General features: G+C 41.7%; 3 protein-coding genes across 4 annotated transcripts in view; 2 read left to right on the forward strand and 1 right to left on the reverse strand.

The window, feature by feature from the left end:
• Positions 1-15,852, reverse strand: part of LOC143424550 (lachesin) — a 61,003-nt gene extending 45,151 nt beyond the window's left edge. Inside the window, exon 1 of the mRNA XM_076896687.1 lies at positions 15,424-15,852. Within this exon, the coding sequence (XP_076752802.1) occupies positions 15,424-15,562 (139 nt within the window). The 5' untranslated portion in view covers positions 15,563-15,852. The remainder of the gene's footprint in view (positions 1-15,423) is intronic.
• Positions 1-16,908, forward strand: part of LOC143424448 (uncharacterized) — a 167,126-nt gene extending 150,218 nt beyond the window's left edge. The window contains exon 4 of the mRNA XM_076896503.1: positions 16,899-16,908. The gene's annotated coding sequence lies outside the window, so the exon portion shown is untranslated. The remainder of the gene's footprint in view (positions 1-16,898) is intronic.
• The window catches only part of LOC143424571 (protein YIPF7-like), a 197,436-nt gene that overhangs the window by 68,847 nt on the left and 106,453 nt on the right, over positions 1-22,136 (forward strand). The window lies entirely within an intron of this gene.

Below are 22,136 nucleotides of genomic sequence, written 5' to 3' on the forward strand. Positions count from 1 at the left end.
AGTAGCACGAAGATCAAGCCTGAAATGTAGATGTCCGTTTATTTCAGCGACAGCAATCTCTAACCAAAATATCATTCAACTCCCTATAGATCGCTCCACATTCCTAAAAAAAAAAAATAAAAAGAAGAAACAACATTAATTACGAAATGACTGTCAGATCTGCACGAGGCTACCAATTATTAATTCGCCAGCCCAACAAAATACCAGCGATAAAAAAGCAGTTCACTCGACGAGAACAGCGAACGCGAATCGCAAGACGCCCTCGAACAGTTTTAATCGTTCTCGAAACAGGCGTCGGGGGTGGCGGACGCGATCAATCACGGCGGAAGTTGCAACGACGGCTGCTGGGGATTCATAAACGTCACGCGGAACGCGACGAATTTCAGCAACAGCGGTCAGAACCACAGCGGCCAAATGGGCGAGAAAAATAGGGACGGCGAGAGTGGGAGAGGAAAGAATTCGCCTGGAACAGTCGTCCACGAACGGTGAGTGCCGTAGCGAGGTGAAACGGAAATTCACGGGATTGGTTCCGCGATGTTACCGTCGTTATCAGACCGTCGTAATAAAACGGTCGACGGAGCCGACACAGTCGCACGCCAGACAGCCAGGCGACGGGAACTTCCGAAAATCTGCGGGAAAGACGTAACCCAAATCAGTCAGTACTGCAATTGCGACAATGCCGATGGCTGTGAATCGCGGAAGGAGGGCGACAGACGGCCATCCCTGGCGACAGGAATAAAGAAGAAAAGAACGAGGGGAGAGGGGGGTAGGGAAAAAGAAAGGGAAGGTACGCGAAAAGGCAACCGAACGTTATATCGAACGAACTGAAGAGATGGGGACGTGGAAAAAAAAAAGAGGAAAAAAAAGAGAACACCTCCGGCGAAACATCACGTTCGACCTCCACATCGAACTAGAAAATTGTACGATTCGCAAAACAGACTGGAACCAATTTTCCCTGCCTCTCGCTCTGCGCTTTTGCCTCTTAGCATTTTTTTCCGTCCGTGCTGAGTTGTCCCCGATGTATCGCTCGCGTCGTTTCTACGCTGCAGCGATCTGAGGCCACGGGAGGCTTCGAAACTGAAAATCCGCGTACAATCGCGGTGATCGTTGTTTGCTCGTTTCCAGCCGCGATTCGGAGGGAAAAAATTGCGATCGAGATCAAAGGGTCACTTTGACGGACGCTGCGAGTGTGTGGGCATACGCTGTGTGCTGGTGGTTCGTAGGTTTTAACATACGCGAGGTTTTATATGCGAATAGTCGAACGATTCGTAATTGGGAACGGGGAGGTTCGATGGAGTTGACGCTGTTGAGAATTTTGAGAAATGCACGAGATTTTATGTGCGAGTGGTCGAACAATTCGCAATTGAAAATGGAATGGTTTGATGGAGTTGTTGCTGTTGAGAAGTTTCAAGTTACGTCGTTTTGGAAACATAGATATTGTGTAAAAGAGAATCGCTTTGTTGAGGGTTCTATCTGCATGTGATTTGAATCTGACGATGATGTATCTAGAAAAGTATAATACCAGCAATTTGCAAGAAATATTTCAGATATTAAGGAGAACTCCAAATATTAATTACAATAAATTCCCCTGAAAATCTGAACGAAGAAATATGAGGAAGAAATACGTCAACCAGTGACGCTAATAACTTAAAAAAATCTCATAATTTGGTTGCCACTCGCAAAGGTAATGCTACAGGTACCAAGAGATTCACCTAACTTGATCACTTGAAATTACTGCTGAACTACTCGTTGTTCTGTTCGTTGGAAGCTTTGATTGTGGACTCATTGTTAGTAACACAAGCGCCTAACTGTTGGCCCAGCGAGGGTTGACGCCGCCAGTAGGAACCTATTGAATTTACACACCTCGTGTTTGTATCATTCAATGTGATTCTAGAATCGTAATTCCACGAGACATATGATTATGAACAGCATGTAACGTAACAATTACTTATTTTCTACATGTACAAGTGCCCAAGTCGATTTCGACTTCTTTTTTAATGAAACACCCTATATTTCTTTATGGAAATTAAAAGCGCTTTAAAAACTAAACAAATAAGTGTTAAGGCACAACGGGTCCAAAATAAGTATTTATGGAGTTATATATGAAATAAGAATTCCATCTTGAGCTGTTCCAATCATTGACTATTACTACTGATACAGACGTCTATGCACTTGTAATACTACTTACAGTTCGTAATTCGAACAGAATTTATCGTAACAGAAATGATTGAAACTTTCTCTGCGCAAAGTACAAATTCTACAATCTTCCTTGTAATCATTAAATCTTGATAAATTAGAAATGTTCAATGCTAAATAAATAAGACGAGCAAGGTTTCTGAAGATGTAGTCGGGTGTGCGCTTCAGTGAGTAGAAAAATAAAATTGGGCATAAAACAACAACGGTTACGTATCGTTGCTAGATAGGGGTAATTGTCTTTAATGTTGCCATTTTCCACGTTGACATTATCGAACGGGAGAAAATTGAACATTCGTATAAACCTTAATTACCGTTACTGTTGCTCTTTGTACTTTTATCGCCGGGAACGTAATTACTTTTGCCCGTTGTGTACTACGCTGCATGCGCCTGCATATGATGTGCCATAATCAAATTTTTCCTTTAAAGACTCGCCGGCTGTATCGTTGGATTCGTTGGCGTTCCTTGAGAGTTTTCGTTAATTAACGATTTGTCGTTCGAATTTCAATGCTGTTTAGTCCGTTCGCCATCGGCGGACCGTTTCACTCTAAGTCTCGCTCCAGATTACTCAAGTTACAGGAATTGAAGTAACTAGACTTCTAGTTTGCGTTCGCACAATCCAAGTTAGTTCAAATAACCCGACTTCCGCGTAATGGATACCCGAAATGGCGTCCATTTTTATCTTGACTTACTCGCTACGTTACAGCCAATACCGTGCCGATTTGCTTGACATTTATATAGCACGGTTACGATTGGCGACATTGAAGGTGTGTTTCAAGCCAAACAGAAAGGCAAAATGGATCATGGAGACTTGAAAGGATGCTTCAAGTCAGCCAAAGTAATAGTTTAATGACGGCAAAGCGCGGATTCAAATTGCTCGCATTCGAGCAACTAGGAGTTAAGAGACTTGCCTAATGAGGACGAGCGTGGAATCATGAAAGGAGATTTGAAGTGAAGTAAATAACGAATTGGTAAAGTGGTCTTAAATTGGCAAAGTGGTTTCAAATTAGCTCAATTCAAGCTACTTGAATTCAAGTCGTTTATATGCTCAATTGTCAATGGGGAATAGATTTACAGCATTGACTTTTTAATACCCCCTACAAACAGATATTGTTGCATCCATTTCTGAGGTCAATGCTGTCCCTTTGTAAGCCTTAAACTGTTTAATTCAAACCTTATGCTGACAATTTCAGTTCATCGTTAACAAAAGACATACAAACGAAGCTAGTGTAGAATATTCATTAATTAAAAACAATAATATAAGATATTTAAAAAATCAAAAGTTAGTTCTTTTCGACTGAAACGTTCAACTAAACATTTGGAACCTAATTTATTAATTAAGTGACAAAGATAATTTCATTATCTATCATTAATAACAAAAAAGCGATTAGAAAACCTTGCAGGTTCAACCGAATTTAACCGCGGCTAATATATTCATCGGTTCTCACTGGAAAGGTCAATAAATCGCCCTTAAAAGTCACTCGGATCAATACATCCTGTTCAAGTTAAAATGTTCGAAGCCAAGTAATCACATACACAGCGTGGCCACTGAAACTGGAACACCGGCTCGTATATCCAAAAATTTTTAATTAACTCTTGATAAATATTCGCGACTCTTAGCTAACAGTCGAGAAACGACGTCGAGGGACGTAACGGTCTCAATTTTTCAGAAATTTTCGAAACTCCGTTATTCATGGAACGCGAAACTTTGGGGATATTTAAACGTCGCGAAAATTCAAACAACACCAAGTCGCGACGATTGATTTAATCGAGAACTTGCCGTGGTAGGTATTGAATTCCCAATACCGTTCGGTACCAGCGGTACCATTACTAATGAATCATTTCCAACTTCGGACACAACGGCAGCCGGAACATAGACGAACGTTCCAGTTACTACTGCCGATCGTACAGTTTCGCTGGCGAAAAAAAAAGGGAAGAAAAAAATATGATCGATCACGGCACGGTCTACGCTGTGCTTGGAACGACGAAAATAAATTTGGCAAACGATCCATTTCCTTTGAGGAGCCACGGAATTTATGTCGGTGGTTCACGTTCAACTTTCCTTAATAATCGTACCTGAAATTCGTTATTGTTCATCAATTAAATCACGTTACGTCTCCCCATCGCTCACTCTCTTTCACCTCTAAATGCTATAATTATTTTTAAACATTGATTTTTCGAACGCTCTTCAACACTCGACGCGAAAGTTCTTGCGACGGTGATGTAACATTAAAATTATTTATCCGCGTATAACAGTGTTATATCACTCGGCTGTTATTAATCTATTTATAACAATTATTCGTTTCTACTTCTCCCCTTTATCCAAACGAAAAACCACGATCAATCACGGTATTATTCCTCGTAAATGAAGAATAATGCGCTCCTGGGAAGCAGACATTTTCTGTTGCTGTATTATTATTAAATGTCTCGAGGATTAATCCAGGAAAGACAGTAAAGTCCTGATAATATAGTTACGATTAATTCCATGACATTAGTTCGAGCACGAGATCGATGAATAATGGTCATATTTTTGGTTGATCGAAATAAATCAATATATAAACCGTCGAAATGGATTCATGGGCTCTTCCGGATTAAGATGTGTCCAAACGCGGTCTGCGTTGGATTATACTCGACAGAAGCATGGCCGTATAAAGCACGATTTTGCTTGATCCAAATAGCCGGCTAAATTCGTATTTAAACTAAATTTCGTGGTTTCGTTGCAACAACAATTTCTATCAGTTTAATAGAAAAAAAGAACCTTTTTTCACGTACGAGATAACCAGATCGAGTTGGTTTCTGTTTCAAAGACGTCGCGTAAATTTGATGCCTGCCAGATAGATGACTGTTCTATTTCTTTTATGACATAGTTTCGTGCTCCTGTTCATCCTCATTCACTTAGCTGCCTAAACTGTGCTTGTTATTAGCAAATTTCGGAAACCAAATCGTGCCGCATACTCGTTAATTCCTGAACAGTGCGCTCAAACGTTTCGATATTAACGAGCAATTACTGATATCCATCAGTGACATTAACATTATAGCGAATAGTGTGGAGATACAACTGCGATTTGAAATACCAGATAGACAGATCTGAATATACGCGCATTATCTAAGCGGAACCAAAATGGCGTTGGGGAAAAGAAAAAAAGGTAAGACGTGCAGCTTATTTTTAAAGATTAATATATCAGCTACACGCTAATAAACATTATTTAATGATACTTAGAAATAATAACAATTTTTTAAGCGCGAATTTCGCAATTTCTCAATATCTTCCTGTTATACTTTGACTTCTTCCGACGCCATGTTGGTTTTCAAGCCCCGATCGAGCGGTACCTGCTGAGCCAGATGACCCAGATTCGTCCATAAGACCACGGATACTAATTAGTATAAACTTCATCAGACAAAATTGTTTCTCTCAGAGGTTTCAATAAACTAAGCTGACTCGCGAATCGGTGTAATTCTTCTCGATGAAGTTTACGTTCTCCAGGAATCGTTTAAGCCCGCGGGGTTTATTTTCCCGCGCTGTTTCTTGACGCAAATGTTCGTGGCTGTTCCGAACAATTTCAGTATTTCACAGAGGATTTGTCATGCGCGTTATGCGTGCCGACGAACGTGGCTGCTACCGAAACGACTGCTAACACTTCGTTACTACTAACTTTTATTGTAATTCTCCGCTCCATTTAAACCGTACGAAGCACAATCTCGCGTTTACAAGGTGCATGCACGCCGTGAGACACGTTGATAAATAACCAGGAGAATCTCGAAGTGTGAAGTTACCATTATTTCTATACTTTCGTTTCGAATTTCCCTCTTTTTCTGTCTGGATTATTAACAATTCTCTACAGTTCTCTGCGTAATATCATCGAGTTACGAAAGTATCTTCTCTATTTTCACTACTTTGTACTTTAACCAGCCGCTTTTTCTACTTGTTCTTGTGATCGTCATCGTGCTTAAGTGCGATGACTGTATAAATATAAATATGAACGCAGCATTTGTTACATATTTTAAGAATTTTCCAATCAATGTTGTCTACGAGCACAGTTTTAGCGAATGATCATAATTTCCTAATTTTCAAAAGAAATTGCAGCAACACATAAGATTTTAACTCGTTACGTTTCGTTGTTCCAGTTCATACATTTTCAGAGCGCAATATTGTAAAATGCGCGCGTATCGTTGTGCAACGTAGACGGTAGGAATTGCGTGTAATTTCATTTTCGCGCCGCGCCACAGATTTACCCTTGAAAGGCGAACAAAGTCAGCTTGTGTAAGATTATGCGAATTGCTTCGAATGTCGGGAGTAAATTTGGAGAGGGATAGAGTTGCACTGTGGCAAAGGTGCAAAGTTCCTGCCCCCGAGGCTCGCTTCAAATTCACCCCTCCCGCCCTTCCTCAAGTGCAACATAACTTCCAAGTATAAGTAACTAATTTGCATTAGTTGCTCGGGACCTAATGGTATCGTTTAATTAGAAATTAAAATAACCACGATAAAAGAAAACATTTTAGCGCGACGATACTCAACTGGTTTGGTTTATAAGCAAGGATAAAAAGTTTATAAATAAGCTTGAATAAATTCGTGTACGGTTTCTGTGATTCTTTCACTCGTTAACAGTGATGTGGAAAAGAGTTGTCTGATAAATGGTTCTCCAATTAACCTTCTTGAATTCTAAGAATTCAATGTCACCATCAAATGTTCTCCATAAAAAAAATTATTTTTTATACAGATTAGAAGAGCATTATATATTGAGCAAGAAAGTATTAAAATACAATCGAATTAAGATTAATATTTATTGAGATATTTATGATGAAAGATCCATTTTGAGAAATATTCGAATCATTGACCATTACTACTGATACAGTCATCTAATCGTTCGACGATAACGTAAATACACATCTGTTATAGTATTCTTAAACCAAATAATAATCGACAAGAATAATAATTGAGCAAGAAATTATTAAAATACAGTCGAATTAAGATTAATATTTATTGAAATATTTATGATGAAAGATCCATTTTGTGAAGTACTCGAATCATTGACCATTACTACTGATACAGTCACCTAATCGTTCGACGATAACATAAATACATATCTTTTCCAGTATTTTTAAAACAAACAATAATCGACAATTAAAACAAGCACGGTCCACAGCAGTGAAACAACTTTAACAAGGATCGTAATTAAAATTTACTCAGATATTTCCATCGATATCGCGTTGCAAGGTGCAGCCTGTGCTATCGATAACTTCGATGCGTTACCGTTTCAGTAAATGCACAAAACGTTCTGATAATTCGTTTCTTATTGCGTTTGCGGTAGGTCTTAAGAGTGTGCATAATCGTCGATAAGTTGGATGAAGTTTCGCGGAGGGAATTAATAAAGAGAGAAGCCGATCTCTATCGAAGTATAGAGAATGCGCGTTATCTTTAACATGCAATTCCCTGAACAAGCTGGCTTGTATGCAGGCGAACCATAATACCGAGCGATATTAAATTTCTTCATCAAGGTTCTTATTAAGTAGTCAGACCTTAATTCGCGAACCGATTCTGTGTTCTAAAAGGGATCATCGAACGCGTAGCTCTAATCGCCGTGGATCTCGACGAACGATGAATAAAATGACGGACAACACGCGTTCGAAATGGTAGCACCACTTAAAAGTTACACGCTCCCATCCAGTAATAAAAATTCATTAGAAATTACGATCACAGCGCTGACATTTATTACGATCAAGGGAGCGTCCAAATAATACTCAACGAAAATGTACACATTAAAGGCCACCGTGCAAGAAGCATCGCGAAACGTAACAATGCATTCTACGTAAAATCGCGTGGAGATTTTTATCTTGCAGTTGAACAAAAAAAAAAGTCAGATCTTCTTTTACATTTTGTATACGAACGGCGAATACATAAATATTAAAACGGCACGAGGGAAAATAAATTCTATAACAAAGTGCGATCCGTTGAATCAAATTGCGTGCGCATTAGCATACATTCATTAATTCAGAATGTGCCTGCGCGAAAATAAAAGAGGAGTCGAATTAAAATTAAGTCCCGGCTACTGTTCAACTACTTTCGTCGGTCGCACTGTAAAATTTCCCGAGCGTGTAAAATCTGCCGGGTGTGTAAAACATTCCTGCAGGAGGATTTTTCGATATCGGAAAAATTAACGAAGTTTTACAGGGGCTCTTGAATATTCGTGCTCCGAAACTTGAAACGCGGTTCCACGGCGAACAATGTTTCTCACACTGGCCGCCGCTGGGTGTCCCTTCGAGAAATAAATCAATCAATCGAAACCTTTAATTACTCGAAATTAGATAGATCTCGATGGCGAGGAGAGGACTCGAATCCGGTGAAAAACAGTTGGCGGATTAATCTTATTTTATAGCGGAGGAAAAAGTGGAAGGAAATGGTGCAAAAAACATTTTTTAATTCATAAGACCGCCGTCCCTTTAATTTTCGACGTGTTTCACTGAACCTCTCCACTTATACTTCTTCAAATTTCATCATTTCTAAAACTACTTTCCTCTTGTTTACTTAACCGCTTTTAAACGCGATTTTCCTTCTAGAAGAAAAATTTTTCTTTCAAATTATTCGAAATACGGTGTTATTATCATTATCATTATTAAATATTAATTGTACACGTATCTACGATCACAGCTTTACTATTTTAATTCAGAGCCAAAGGGGTTAACAATAATACATCCATTGCAACGGTCTCGTCCAGAGGGGGATGCAAAATGAAACGAAGCTAATTAAAATTCTTGAGGACGATGGAAATTGAATTTTTTCCCCAAAACGAAGCACAAAACCTAACACAATCCACTGCTAAAAAAAGCGTTTTACGTTAATAACCCTCTCTTCCGTCGATGCGAAACGAAAAACGTGAGAAAAATCGCTCATTACTCGAACATCCATACCGGAAAAGTACGGTTAAATTTGTCGGGCGCGCGAACTGCCAGAGGTATCCGAGGCTCTGTCAAATGAAATTCTTCGACGTCGCATCTCCCGCTTTTTATTTTAGCGACGGCGAGACGCGGGGAAACGTCCAATTTATAACGCGGGAGAGAGAACGCGCAACCCCGGGCCGGGGCCCGTCTAGTCTGGCGACAAAAATAAATTTGACAACCCCCAGGTGTTCCCTCGCGAGATCCGGAAAATTCATATCATCAGCCGGCACCGAAGTTTTCTTAATAACGGATCCAGAATCCCGGACTGTTCCGCGAAGTAGGTCGCGCTGCATGCGATTTCCCGTATACTCGCGGCCCCGTGTTCTCGCCTCTTCCATCCCCCAAACTCGCCACCGTCGAATCCTATAGAACCGCCTGGGCCACCCCTCTTCAACTGGCTTTTGTAATGTGGCAATGTAAACCGCCGTCTTACGATGCAACTTGTTCCGCTATGCACGCTGCATGCGCGTACGAACCCGCGACAAAAGGTAACCCCGTGCCGGGCACGACTAGGAAAGAAAAAAAAAAAAAACTGCATACCACGTGCATACGTAACTACGCGGGACGACGAATGAAAAGGGGTGGCTTGCTCGCGCGTCTACGATGCGTCCTCCTCTATTGGCCGTACGGTTTCACTTCTCCAAACGATTCCTTTCGGGGATGTTTTCGATAAAACGTTTTACATTTTTCCCATTCGAGGCTCGTGTACACCCGCGCGACTATAGAGGCTCTTCACGAACGCGTAAAAGGGATGTATTAAAAAAATGCGAGATTTTCGTAAAAGTTTCTCGTTTACCTTTGCGATGCTTTATGGCGGTATTAATAGTCGTGGATCAAGAGCGCCTCTGAGTCTTTGTTTGGCCGACACTGGCCAAACATCCCCCGAAATTTTCAACATAAATATACAATCGCTCGCGTTCCTTTCAAATTCTATTTCAGCCTGATAAAAACGCTACGGCGTTCTGACCCGCACGGTTGGCAAACCGGATTTCCAAGGGACGTGTATAAAGAACGTGGAAAATAAACAAACAGAAATCCAGCGAGTCTATCGGATTCGGAAACCGGATAAATTGGAAATACGGCCAATAAGACCTATCCAACGGCGGGGGACTTGAACCGCCAACTTTGTAAATAGGAGCCAGGGCTGTCTTCGGGACGATAAAGGCTAATTTTCCGCGAAAGTTTGCGTGACAGCTTGACAGGTCGGCTTTCTTCAATTATCTACTTTTACGCGTGCGTGCATGCTAAATGTCGGGATATAAAAGGTACGACGACCCTTCTGATCCGCGTTCACTGGCACACCACTACGTATCTGCGGCACTGTTAATCAAGGACACGTGTATTCCGCCATTTCACGACCTGGTATACGCATAATTGTCCCAGAACTTCCGTTTTCAACGTGGTTCGTGTCCAAGTTATGCTTTTACGGAAATGCCAACTTTTTGCAATTAACTGCTTCGTTATTTATACGTATCAAGACACAATTCTCTTATTCTCAGCGAAAAATTTCACGTATAGTAATATAAATCATACGAATGGAACTTATTTAACCCACTCAAGATGAGATTTTTTTGTAAACCATCCTTAAGAACGAAAATTCCTTTTTCCCCTTTTTGTTTAGAATCAATTTTCAAAGATTTAAAATGTGAAGATTTAAAGAATAATCAGGAGGATATAGGATTGCATTCCATATAGGAATCAATTTTACAGTATCATATCTAATATTCTATTTGTATAGCCACGATAATAACGCAGGATCAACCCTCGCGCGACGTTCGAGTCAATTGGACTTGCGATCGTACTTTGGCATTAACCCTCGTCAACCGTGCCTGGCTCTTTTCTGACCCGCATTCTGAACAGCTCCTCCTCGCCTCGCAATGATTGATCCAAGCAGGGAACAGTTTACGTTAGGATTAATAAGGCGATCCACGATCTTCGAGGTGCGTCCTCCGATTTGTTCCCTGTGTTACGTCACGAAGAAGGCACGCGTTACTTTATTTTCAAGTAGTACAAATCAATTTAAGAATGATTTCAAGTAGATGTGAACGTAATGTTGATCAAAGCAGGGTTGCAGACAGTTAATGAAAGGATTGAGAAAGGTTTTAACAAAGCTCTGTTTTATATGAAATCCAGAGACTTTTGTCAACAGTATTTGAGACATACATCAAGCAAAGAAATAAATAATTAGAAATATTTTGGAAGAATATGCATCGAAATTCTTTCGAAATCTATTGTTTGTATATATATATATATATATACTTCTATGAAAATATTTGTTGGTTCCATTTATAATTCAGCTACAAAAAAAGGGCTACACATATCGAAACTAAGCAAAAACTACAGCAGCGTCGTCAACTAATTAGCGAAATGCAAAACGCGACCTAATTTCGAACTCGCGATAAAAAAAAAGAAACACCCGTATCCCTATTAAGTAGGTAAGCCCTAGTATAACGAGAAATAAATCATATACGCCGTGAAAGATAAGTACAGTTTGCTCTGCACGTAAAAATCACATGCATATGTAAAAACCACTTCTCTATTGTTTCTTATTAAAGTACAAACAAATCTTCATAAATATTTATCAACGTTTCGTTTCCGAATACTTTCGCTAACATTCAATGATATTCAAAATACCCGATGTAGAGGCGAAGTGTACTTAACCCAGCCTATGAACAAATTGTTAATCCTTTCATTTTTTTCATATAAGAACAGTATACGTAAATTTCGTGCAATTTCATTTTGAATTATTATAGTAAATTCTTTTATTCTATTATTCCTCATTCCTCATTTTGATCTTCTATTATTATAATAAATTGTGCTCTTACGGACGAGGATCAAATTCGTTTAAACATTGGAACCTTCGATACTTTCGTGTAATTTCATTTACAATTATTATAGTAAATTCTTTTATTCTGTTATTCCTTGTGTCTTATTTTGATCTTGTATTATTGTAACAAATTGTGCTTTTATGGACGAGGATCAAATCTGTTTAAACGTTAGAATTTTCGATACTTTCGTGTAATTTCATTTACAATTATTATAGTAAATTCATTCATTCTATTATTTCTTGTTTCTTATTTTGATGTTCTATTATTATAACAAATTGTGCTCTTATGGACGAGGATGAAGTTTGTTTAAACGTTAGAAGTTTCGATACTGGTCGATTTATCACGAACAGCAGCAGAGTGCGGCAATTATTTGAACCAGATACTTTTGACCGATAGTGTACATTGCTGACTGATGGGCCAGATCTCTCCATTTCGCTTGGCGACACATTGCACTCTCTCAATATAGACGTAATAAATGTATTTAGGTGGTAACATTTCTCATGTTCATAATAGCATTGCGTAGCCCGATACAAAATATGACGGTGATATTCGCGTTGTCACGATAGAACGATACGCTTGCCTCGAATATCAGCTATTAATAGAAAACATGATTAAACGCTAGTAATTACCAACAATTTATTAAGCGTATAGTTATTATACGCTAAATAAACAATATTTCGTATTTCATACTATAGAATCGCGCATATCAACATTAACTACATTTGCAAAATTCGTAACACACGATCATTGTTCTTTTGTTCGAAGTGCTGGCACTTTTTACGAACAACCCTTACGATAAACGCGTGGCTGCCATCGCCAGCAGCAAAGCGGTCGCTGGCCTCGAAGTTTCGAAATCCGGCATTAAATACGAACGAATGCATAATTAATGCGTTCGCGAAATATGCCGAAAGCGAGCGTAAATACGAGCTACTTAATTATAACTTTCCAACCGAGATCACGTTCACCGAATGATAACCATTGCGACAATTGTTTGTCCCAGGTCGCGTTTCTCACCCAGCCGCTTATTAGAAGCGCGACACGGAGGACCTCGCGCTCGAGCAAAATAGAGGGCAAGAAGACGGACAAAAGCGTTGGAAGAGATTCGAGAAGAAACGGAAAAGGAGGCGCTGCCGCTAAACTCGAGGAAATACTGTAAGCAGCGGCACATGGCGCATTTTGTTTCTGCGGTAGAAAAGAGAAACAGGAAAAAAAAAAAACAACTGAAGCGGCAACGAAATGACTTTTCGCCCGTGGGCGCTAAACGGTGAAGGGTTGAACGATCGCCTCGAGGTAGCAGTACATTTTGGATCTGTGTTTTTGCTCCTTTTTCTCTTTTACTCGTTTTTTCGTTTTGTTTAAACGTAAGTTGACCTTACGTGTTAGGAGCGAAAGTTTGGATCGTTCGTTAAGCTGCTCGCTTTATGTACCGCGGATTACGACACTTCCCGTCCGTAATTTTCTGGCCCTCTCTTTCTTCCGCGCTGCTATTTGCACTTAATTAACGGCCATCCCCGTGTTTTTCTTGCCGACGAAATTTTTCGTATTTTCCCGCCGCTGCCCGCTCGTTTATAGCACCCCTCACGTTTCGACAGTGAATACTTTTAGATGCGCTCGAATTCGTTCGTAATGCCTTCGTTTATTGCTCGTAGAACGCCGGCGGGCTCCTTTTGTTTTCTAGCTACGTCTAGGATTTATTTTATTCCGCGCGTACTCTGCATCTAACTCGCGTCGGGTTCATTTAGGCGAAATTACACGGTTCGATCTTGTTTGAACACTGTTTATTCGAAGGAATCGTAGGATATAAATTATTGGTCGATCGAACATTTTTGCTTTTTTTAATTTGCATTTACTTGTTTTATTATTATTTATTTGGTCGAGATAATTGAATTTCTCAGAGTGAATTGTGCGCAATTTTAGCATTAAAAATTTCAAGTATTTGAAGCTTCACGACTTTTTCACTTAAAAAAAAATTCTATGTGGAATTTACATTTTTAGTTTATTTATTCTATAATAACTGATTTTGGAAAATGGTTTCATCAATATTTATCACTTTTTTAAATTAAATAGAGTTACGTGTATTTTTCAATTCCGTGGAAACGGTTCGGCTAACTATTTCTGTATTAATTTACGAGTGACTCCATTAATATTTGTCACGTTTCCAGACGAGAACCGCCTCATCCACGATGCTATCGAGAAATTTCAAGTTCCCACATGCGCAGCTCTCTCAAAATCATCCGGGTACGTGTCGCGCAATTTTCAAAACCAAATAGAAACCGTTTAATTCGTTCCTTGCGATCGTTCTGCAGACAGTTCCATCAATTTGCGGCGCGTTGCGTGCGCAACACAGTTGGTTAGATAATTAAACAGCAGAGGGGCAGAATAACGGATGCGTGGCATGTGCGAGGATGACAGATCACTCAGGAGCCGCTCGAGTCGCCGGACTGTTCCGGAAGCCTAATAATTGCCGATATCCACCCGATCGAAGCCACTTGTCGCGAAGTCTGTAAGTACAAATAGGGAGTTTTTCGCGCGGTTTCTCTTACGATGCCATCGAGAAACTGTCAAACCAGTCGAGGGCCGATAGACATTTACCGATGGCCTGTCAAAAATTCATTTTCGCGCTTTTCACCTGTCAATACGCGTTACCGTATGCATTCCACGCGCGTTTTAGGTATTCGCAAATGGTGCCGTGCGTGTATGTGACTTCCTGTTGCAAACGAAACTGGTCTATTCGCGCCTGTCTCTCTCTATCTCTCTCTCGTTCTTTCCCTCTCTGTTCGTAAAAAAAGAAAAAAAAGAAAGAAAGAAGAGGAAGGGTGCACACACAGCCCGCCACTTTGGAAAATACGTCGCGTGCCACCCTTGATTTGTTTACGGGCTAACTCTCGCGTGCAAACTAATCTGGCTGGTTGATCTTGTCACGGGGATCTTTAGATTGCAGTGGTTTACGCAAACAGCCAGTTTTTACTCGTCAAAAACAGATTCGAGCCCGTACGTAACTACTCCCCGGTTATTAAATCGAATCCATTCCTTGATTAATCTATTCGCTTCGAACTCCGTCGCGAGCCTGTTCAAATATTATGTTACCAAGGTTTCGCGGCTACTTAAATCGATATGAACGTTTTAACGAGATATCTGACGAGCGATTAATCGAAATTCCCATTCGTTCCCTGCGACTATTATCAGCGATGCTGTTATTGATTTATATCGCTTGATCGTACGCTCCGTTTAAAATACCACGGAGGCCCGATCATCGCGGAAAGGAGGGATTTTAAATCGACAATCAAATTCCTTCGATTTTCTAAAAACAGTTAAACGAAGAACAGAAGAAATTAAATGAACAACGACAAACTAAAGAAACACACAAATCAGAATTAAAAATCGCTCGCTCACGATCGATATCCAAAAATCGTCGAAACGAATGAATGCAAGCGAACGATCAGGCCGCGATGCGTGCACACGTTACCTTGATGAAAGGCAGACCGATCAACGTTGTATCCGTTGACGCGTCCTATGCCGTCGATCCCGATGAGCGTCAAGAGGGACGTCAACGAAGCGATCATCGAGATCGTCCTCGTAGCGTGAACCGCACGAGCTGCTGGCATTCCTGCTTGCCGGTTCTCCCCCGACGCGGGGCACGTTGATCGGGATTAGGCGATTGCCGGTGGGTAGCCTCGCTTAGTCACCAGACGAGCACGCGAACGCGCGAATCCTGCCGCAACGTTCTATTATTCGTGTCACTTTGTCTCGCGGAATCGGACCCACGGATTAGCGCACCTGGTGCCGCTCGGAGCGCCTTCTGCGTGCGAGGCACGTGCTCCGAGCAGTTCCCGGCCGAACGGCTCCTCCGCTCATCTCCGCTTCCTCCGTTCCGCCTCGCAACTCGCGCCTTCTCTCCTTTCTTTTTTCTCTCCCTTGTTTGTTGTTTCTTTGCCTCTCGCCACCGACAGAGTCCCACGTAGCCAGGTGTACACGGGGATTAGAGCGTCACGGAATCACACCAACGAGAGACAGAGCCGTCCCGAAGCGTGAGCACCGAGGTTCGAACGCTCGCGAGTCCCCTCGCCGATCGGCAACCGCGTCCGGATTCCCGTTAAACAAGATTACAACACGGTCCCCGATTAATCCGCGGAACGTTCTCGCCCCGTGCGCGGGGCTCGCAAAACATTCAAGGTTGACCACTAACACCAAAAAACGGATCAGAGTCTCTCCCTCGCGATGCGATAAGGGAGAGGGTCCACGACAAGCTCTCCTTCCCGAGGCTGGTCCTGGTCCCTCTGTCCCGGGCCGTAGACTGTCTGCTACCTGGAAATCCTCGGTGTACGGAGTATGCTCCTGCTTTCACATCCACATCCCCACCGCCGTCCACCTACAACCCCTCCTACGGAGGCACCACTTCCATCCGCCGCCGATAAACTTCCTACGGGCACCCTCTGACATCCACCCCCACACGCTTCTCCGCTCTCTGCCCGCTTTGCAAGCCCGCACCAGGAACCGGCCGGCGCCTGCGCCGATCAAACTGTGCCCTGATGCCCGGGCACTGCTGCTGCCACTGCTGCTGCCTCTGCTGCTTTCTCGTACCTTCACAAATCTCTCCTCTCCCACCTCCTCCTCCACCTCATCCACCTCCTCCTCTACCTTCACCGCCTCCTCTCCGCCGCCCGACTCCCGTTACCCACTCTCTTACCCCCTCGAACCCCGTTTTCCCTCACTCCTTTTCTCCAGCGGTCCGTCTCTCCTCGTCGCTTTTCCGGGCTTTCCCCGCTACCAACACGCGCGCACACACAGACGCGCGAGACCCTTCCTACGTTCTCGCTCCAACCCCCACAGCCCCTCCTTCCCACCGCGCCACCCGTTTCTTCGTTTCCCCGTTTCCGTCTCCATCCATCGGACACTTATACCCCACGCTGGTTTCACCCTAGCCGCGTTTTCACCTTCCACCGAACTTCCATAGGTAGGAAACCCCGGCCGGCCTTCCAGTTTTTCCTCGAGCACATGCCGCGAGGCCCCTCGCTCCTCTTCTTCCCACGTCTCGGCGGCATGCTCGACCGGTTCGCCGCGTCCCTCGCGAGGAGCCCTCGCTCTTCGACGGCCCCGCGGTACCAGGTAACGACGTTTCGTTCGGGCAACTTCCAGGACGCCGCGACGAGCCTACCGCGAACCACCCTGGCCCTATCTCACGGCTAACAAGACGCGACGAGGACAATAACCGTACCGATTTCCCGCGCCAACCTCGTTCCCCGGCTGTTTTCCACCATCGAAAACCGAATCGGATACACCGGGGCTTCCTGTATTTTCCAGAGCTATTTCGAACCCGGATTGCTAACGTGTTTTCGAAACCTTTGAATACCATGAACGTATTGGAAATACCAGCCGTAAAATTTCACGGCAATTTATGGTATTAGTTTGGAGTTCGCGTTTCGTTTGGAAATACGACAAAAAAAGAAAAATAGCCGAAACGGATCGCGTGCAAGAAATTTCAGCCCCGTTGGGACGGGGTTAGTTGTCGTTCTTGTTGTACCTGGGTAAAGGATCGGGAAAGGACAACCGGGAGATTGTTGATTTTTTTAAAGATTTACCACCGCTTATTCCGCCATCGTGTACTTACGTAAATGTTTACCCATTGCTCTTTCAGCCGCAAGGCACATTATTGTTTCGAGGAACGATTACGAATGGAACGTTTGTATCGAACGAATGTTCTTTCTTCTCTCTCTGTTTTTTTCTTTCGAAGTCTCGAGATTATACGAATTTAATTTCAACTCTCTCAGTCGTCTGTAATCGAGGGTATACGTAGTTGACGAGCATCTGTCGTCTTCTACTCCCGGGCGCGGTGGTTAGGTGGCTTGTTCTGTTTCTAGACACGAGATAACGAGTTTCGTTGCGACAATTCCACGCATCTAAGAAGATCACGACCTACTGCCGTGGAACTACGCGAGAAGTATGAAGAAGGCGACGCGGAAGGTAGGTCGAAGCAGGTCTGAGCCGACATTATGGGAATACGGGAGACGGAATTTAGAATGACGGGAGCGATTGTTCCGAGATTACGACACACGATCCCCGCGATCGTTAACAGAACGCGATACGTTTTTATTCTGCAACAGGGATGCAACGGGGGTAGTTTCGTCCCTGATTCGACGCCTCGATTAAGCTGCCTCGTAATAACCCTTTCGTTCTCCCTAAAATCGGTTAAACTTCATTCCATCGTTTCCGCTTGTCCTTGTCTCTTGTTCCGCGGATTAATCGCACGGTGATCATTTTCCAGTTTGTTTAAAAGTGTTACGTGTATATGTATTGCCTTCTAAATAATTTCTATCTTTAAAGGAAACGTAAAAGAGTTTGAAGAACAGAAGTGATGTTATTTCATGCTTTTTTACTCTGTTTCAAAGTAAATTATGTATATTTGTATTGATTAATCTCTGTGTAGATTAAAAAAAATCGCCTTTCAATGCGATAGTTATGATATGAAATTTTTAAATCAGATATCAATTTTTATATCTCCACTCAAAATGATCGAATCTGTGCTATATCGATGAAAAAAGGAGCGCTTAAAATAAGGATTAGCGAAAAACTATTCGCGTGTGTTTCGATTAAAATGACTCGATAAATCATTGGCTACGAGTGACAGGATTATAAAAATCTATTTGCAATTTATAAACATTTCAATTTGAACGAAACTGTTATTTCAGGTTTCCATTTCTCGTTTCTCTATAAATTTCTTTAATTGAAGATTGAAGATGTGTTTTTTAAGAAAACGTTCCAACTTTTAATCACTGTTTCTCCTTTCGTCTCTCTCTCTCTCTCTCTCTCTCTCTCTCTCCCCCTCCCTCTCTCGCATTATTTCTATATTTCCGCATCTCCACCCCGCTCTATCTCTCCTCTTCTCCACTGAAAATCCCATTTCTGATGTAAGTGGTGGCAACTGGATTATGTAAACGAATAGAGTTAACATTTCAATTAAGATTTAAGAATCCCACCTAACACAGATAGCCATATTTCATTTCAGATGGACGGCGATAACAAAAAGTCGTCTGAAAAATGCTCAAATATTATACTCGCTGTCCCTTATTTTACTTTAATTTCACTTTCGCGAATGGTCAATTAAACAATTCAACCACCATGCAATACCATTATTTGATATTCATTCAATTTCGCAGATTGCACGTCTCACGTGCGGCGTTTTTTCAAAATTTTTCAAAGAGAAATATTCGTCGCATGTTCGTCGCTACGTCCATTTTATAATTTTATAATTTCGATTCCCCCTGAGAAATTTTTTCCTGTCTCGAGCTATCGAAACGGTTGCTCGATTCATTTAATTTCCTCGACAGCTGTTAACGACGAGGGTGAGTTTAAAGAACGAAATGGTGACGGTAGTAGACAAACGTGAATGATTAAAATTATCACGACGAACGTTACTCGGAGAGTGGAGGCTGTACATGATACATGCATAAAAGTCGTCAGAAATTACGACTGCATATTACGAAGATGCGCGTTGCATTCACTTGGCAGATATTGAAGCTCAAAGGGTGACGCGCGACGGAAGAGCAGTTCAAAGACAGCGGAAATTATCATCAAATGAAGCGGCTTTTGCCACTGATGGTATACCACGGGTGACACTGGAATTTTCTGATCCGATAACAGATAATATAACCAACAGATTAAATAAACTGGTTGGATTAATTACAAACAAAAATTACACGGAACGTTAAACGTGTCTCCCTTAAAATAAACTGGCGTGCAGGGTATCTCGGGCTCTAATCGACATAGTTATTTGAAGTTGGTACGGGGTGTGTCTGGGAGCATTAGGTAATTTCACTATTTCAATTACCATTTTAATTACCCGTTAACTATGAAAAAGGTACGACTTTTTCTACGAAATTCCCCGTGTCTGCTTATTTCTTTTTAAACGGCTACCATTTTGTAAGAAAGTAGTAACTACAATTTTTTTATTGCAAGTATAAAGGTCGAATACGTTCTGATAAATTTGTAGATATTTTATTTTGCATTTTTTGGACTGAAAAAAATTATTTCTTGCATCTTTTAATACGTTTTAATAGACTTATCTAGTGTAACGTAATGGTTTATGATGTAAAATTATTTTGTTTTCTCAGTAAAATTCGATTCGCTCTCGTATCGCGTAACAAACTCTAGTTGTAAATGTTTAAATCCCACGATAGAACCTTCTTACTGCAACAATTGTCTTTGCCGTCGGTTATACCAACAGTTCGACTATAATAATTCAACTTTCTTCCGCAAACGCTCTCACGCCATTTCAGTATCCATCAAACCTCGCCATTCATAATCCTTACTTCCCTTGTATCAACTAATTTTCATTAGCATTGTCGAGATAGCACGAGCCACATGCTACCGCCACAGCGTAAAATCTAAACTCTTGCATGAATGCAAAAGTGTACGCGCACTAACACGATCGATCGATATGCCTACAGGTTAAGCCTCGTTCAGATCAAGTTACTTGAATTTAAGTTGCTCGAATTCGAAATCATTCCAAACTGTTTCGCCAGTGTGAACTGGTAGTAGTTCATTCGACTCGAAATGTCTTCTCAAGTTAAGTTGAATTTCTTTCAATGTTGCTCGACTTGGAGTACTTGCAATTCTTTGAACGATGTGAAATGCACTGCACAGTTCGATCGATGATGACACGAATACATTTTGTATGCGAAAAGTGAGATCGCAACTGTAAAAAATGAGTAAAATTGACACTGTTCCATGTATTTTCCGGATAACTTCGAATCAGAGGAAAGTAAGTCGGTTTTTATCGCCACAGTCTTGGAATTAAATTGTAGAAATGAGTAGAAATTGAAAATCAAAGTAATTCGATTCGCATTGTTGCAAATGTCACATTCAACTATGTCAATTAAAGCATTTTGAGTTCAAGTAACTCGATTCGCGTCCATCATCGCGATTTTGAAATCACGTTACGTCAATCGAGACTTGAATTTTTTGCAAATATCTCAATTTAAGCGATTCGAATTTAAATAAATTGATCGATCCACGCGATCGACTTATTAAACTGTCAAACGAAAAAGGATAAGATCGATATCGAGAATTAATACTGGGATTGGAGGGACTAAATGCAACGCGAGACTCGAATCGAAGGTGTCTCGACTAATCCAAACGAAGCCCGGTGAAAATAAAATCAACTGAAAATTTCTCCAGAAGAAACGAATCCCTTTTAGAGCGTAAAGAAAAAAAACTTTCCTTATTAAATACCAAGGGCGAGAGGTTCCTCCTCGCGGATGGAACAATACACCCTCCGTCTTCTATTTTTAATTACAACTAACATTCCGCGTAACCGTCTCCCCGCGCGCAATATCGTTTATTATCAATTTACATTTTTTATCTAAGGGCATAGAAATTTCCGTACTTTATACGCGGTGGTATCCTTTATCTCGTATCAGCCAGTAAACGCTGTTATGCGAATGAAAAGGCGGTCGCCTTATAATGCGAGGAGAGACAATATGCGGGAGGATAAAAAGAAAAAAAGGGAGAGAACGAAGAGAAGAGAAGAGAAGAAAAGAAAAAGAAGAAAATGGGACGAAAGAAAGAAGGATACATAGGTGGAAGACGCGGAGACGTCGTCGTCGTGGCGTGTCGCGGTTCACGGTTAATTGCAAAATGGTCCGCTGTTGGTTGAATTTTCTTCGCGCGGCGCAATCGCCACGGCGCGTTTGTATTCCGACCGATTGCAAAGCTGATTACGTATTCACATAATACACCGGGCATATAATTAACAGACGCCGAGCAAAGGCCGCCGAGCGTGGGACGTGTGAAAGTAATTAATTGCTCCCGTCACGCGTGACAAGGAAACAGGCCAATTAACCTTGCCACTTGCTAGCCAAGGCAAAAGTGTTTAATTTCTAATTGTTTCCCACGCGCTTAATACCCGCGTCAATATTCGATGCACCGCCGTTAACGAGTTCCGTTAACGACGCGACGCGAATCGACGTTCGATTGGTTGGTTAGTACGCTCGTTATTACGACGTTTACCGCCGCTAAATACTTTTCGCCCCTCATTTTCCGGCCCCCGGATTTTTACAGCAGAAAATCGGTCCATGCAAATGCGGCGCGGTAATGAAATTGTTTAAAAAGCTCCCCCCCTCCCACGAGTTATCGTAACGTAAAGTATGCACTTTGCGTTTCGCGTTTCGTATTTTATTTCGC

Source organism: Xylocopa sonorina, chromosome 6 (assembly GCF_050948175.1).
Source record: "Xylocopa sonorina isolate GNS202 chromosome 6, iyXylSono1_principal, whole genome shotgun sequence".
Classification (NCBI taxonomy): Eukaryota; Metazoa; Arthropoda; class Insecta; order Hymenoptera; family Apidae; genus Xylocopa; species Xylocopa sonorina.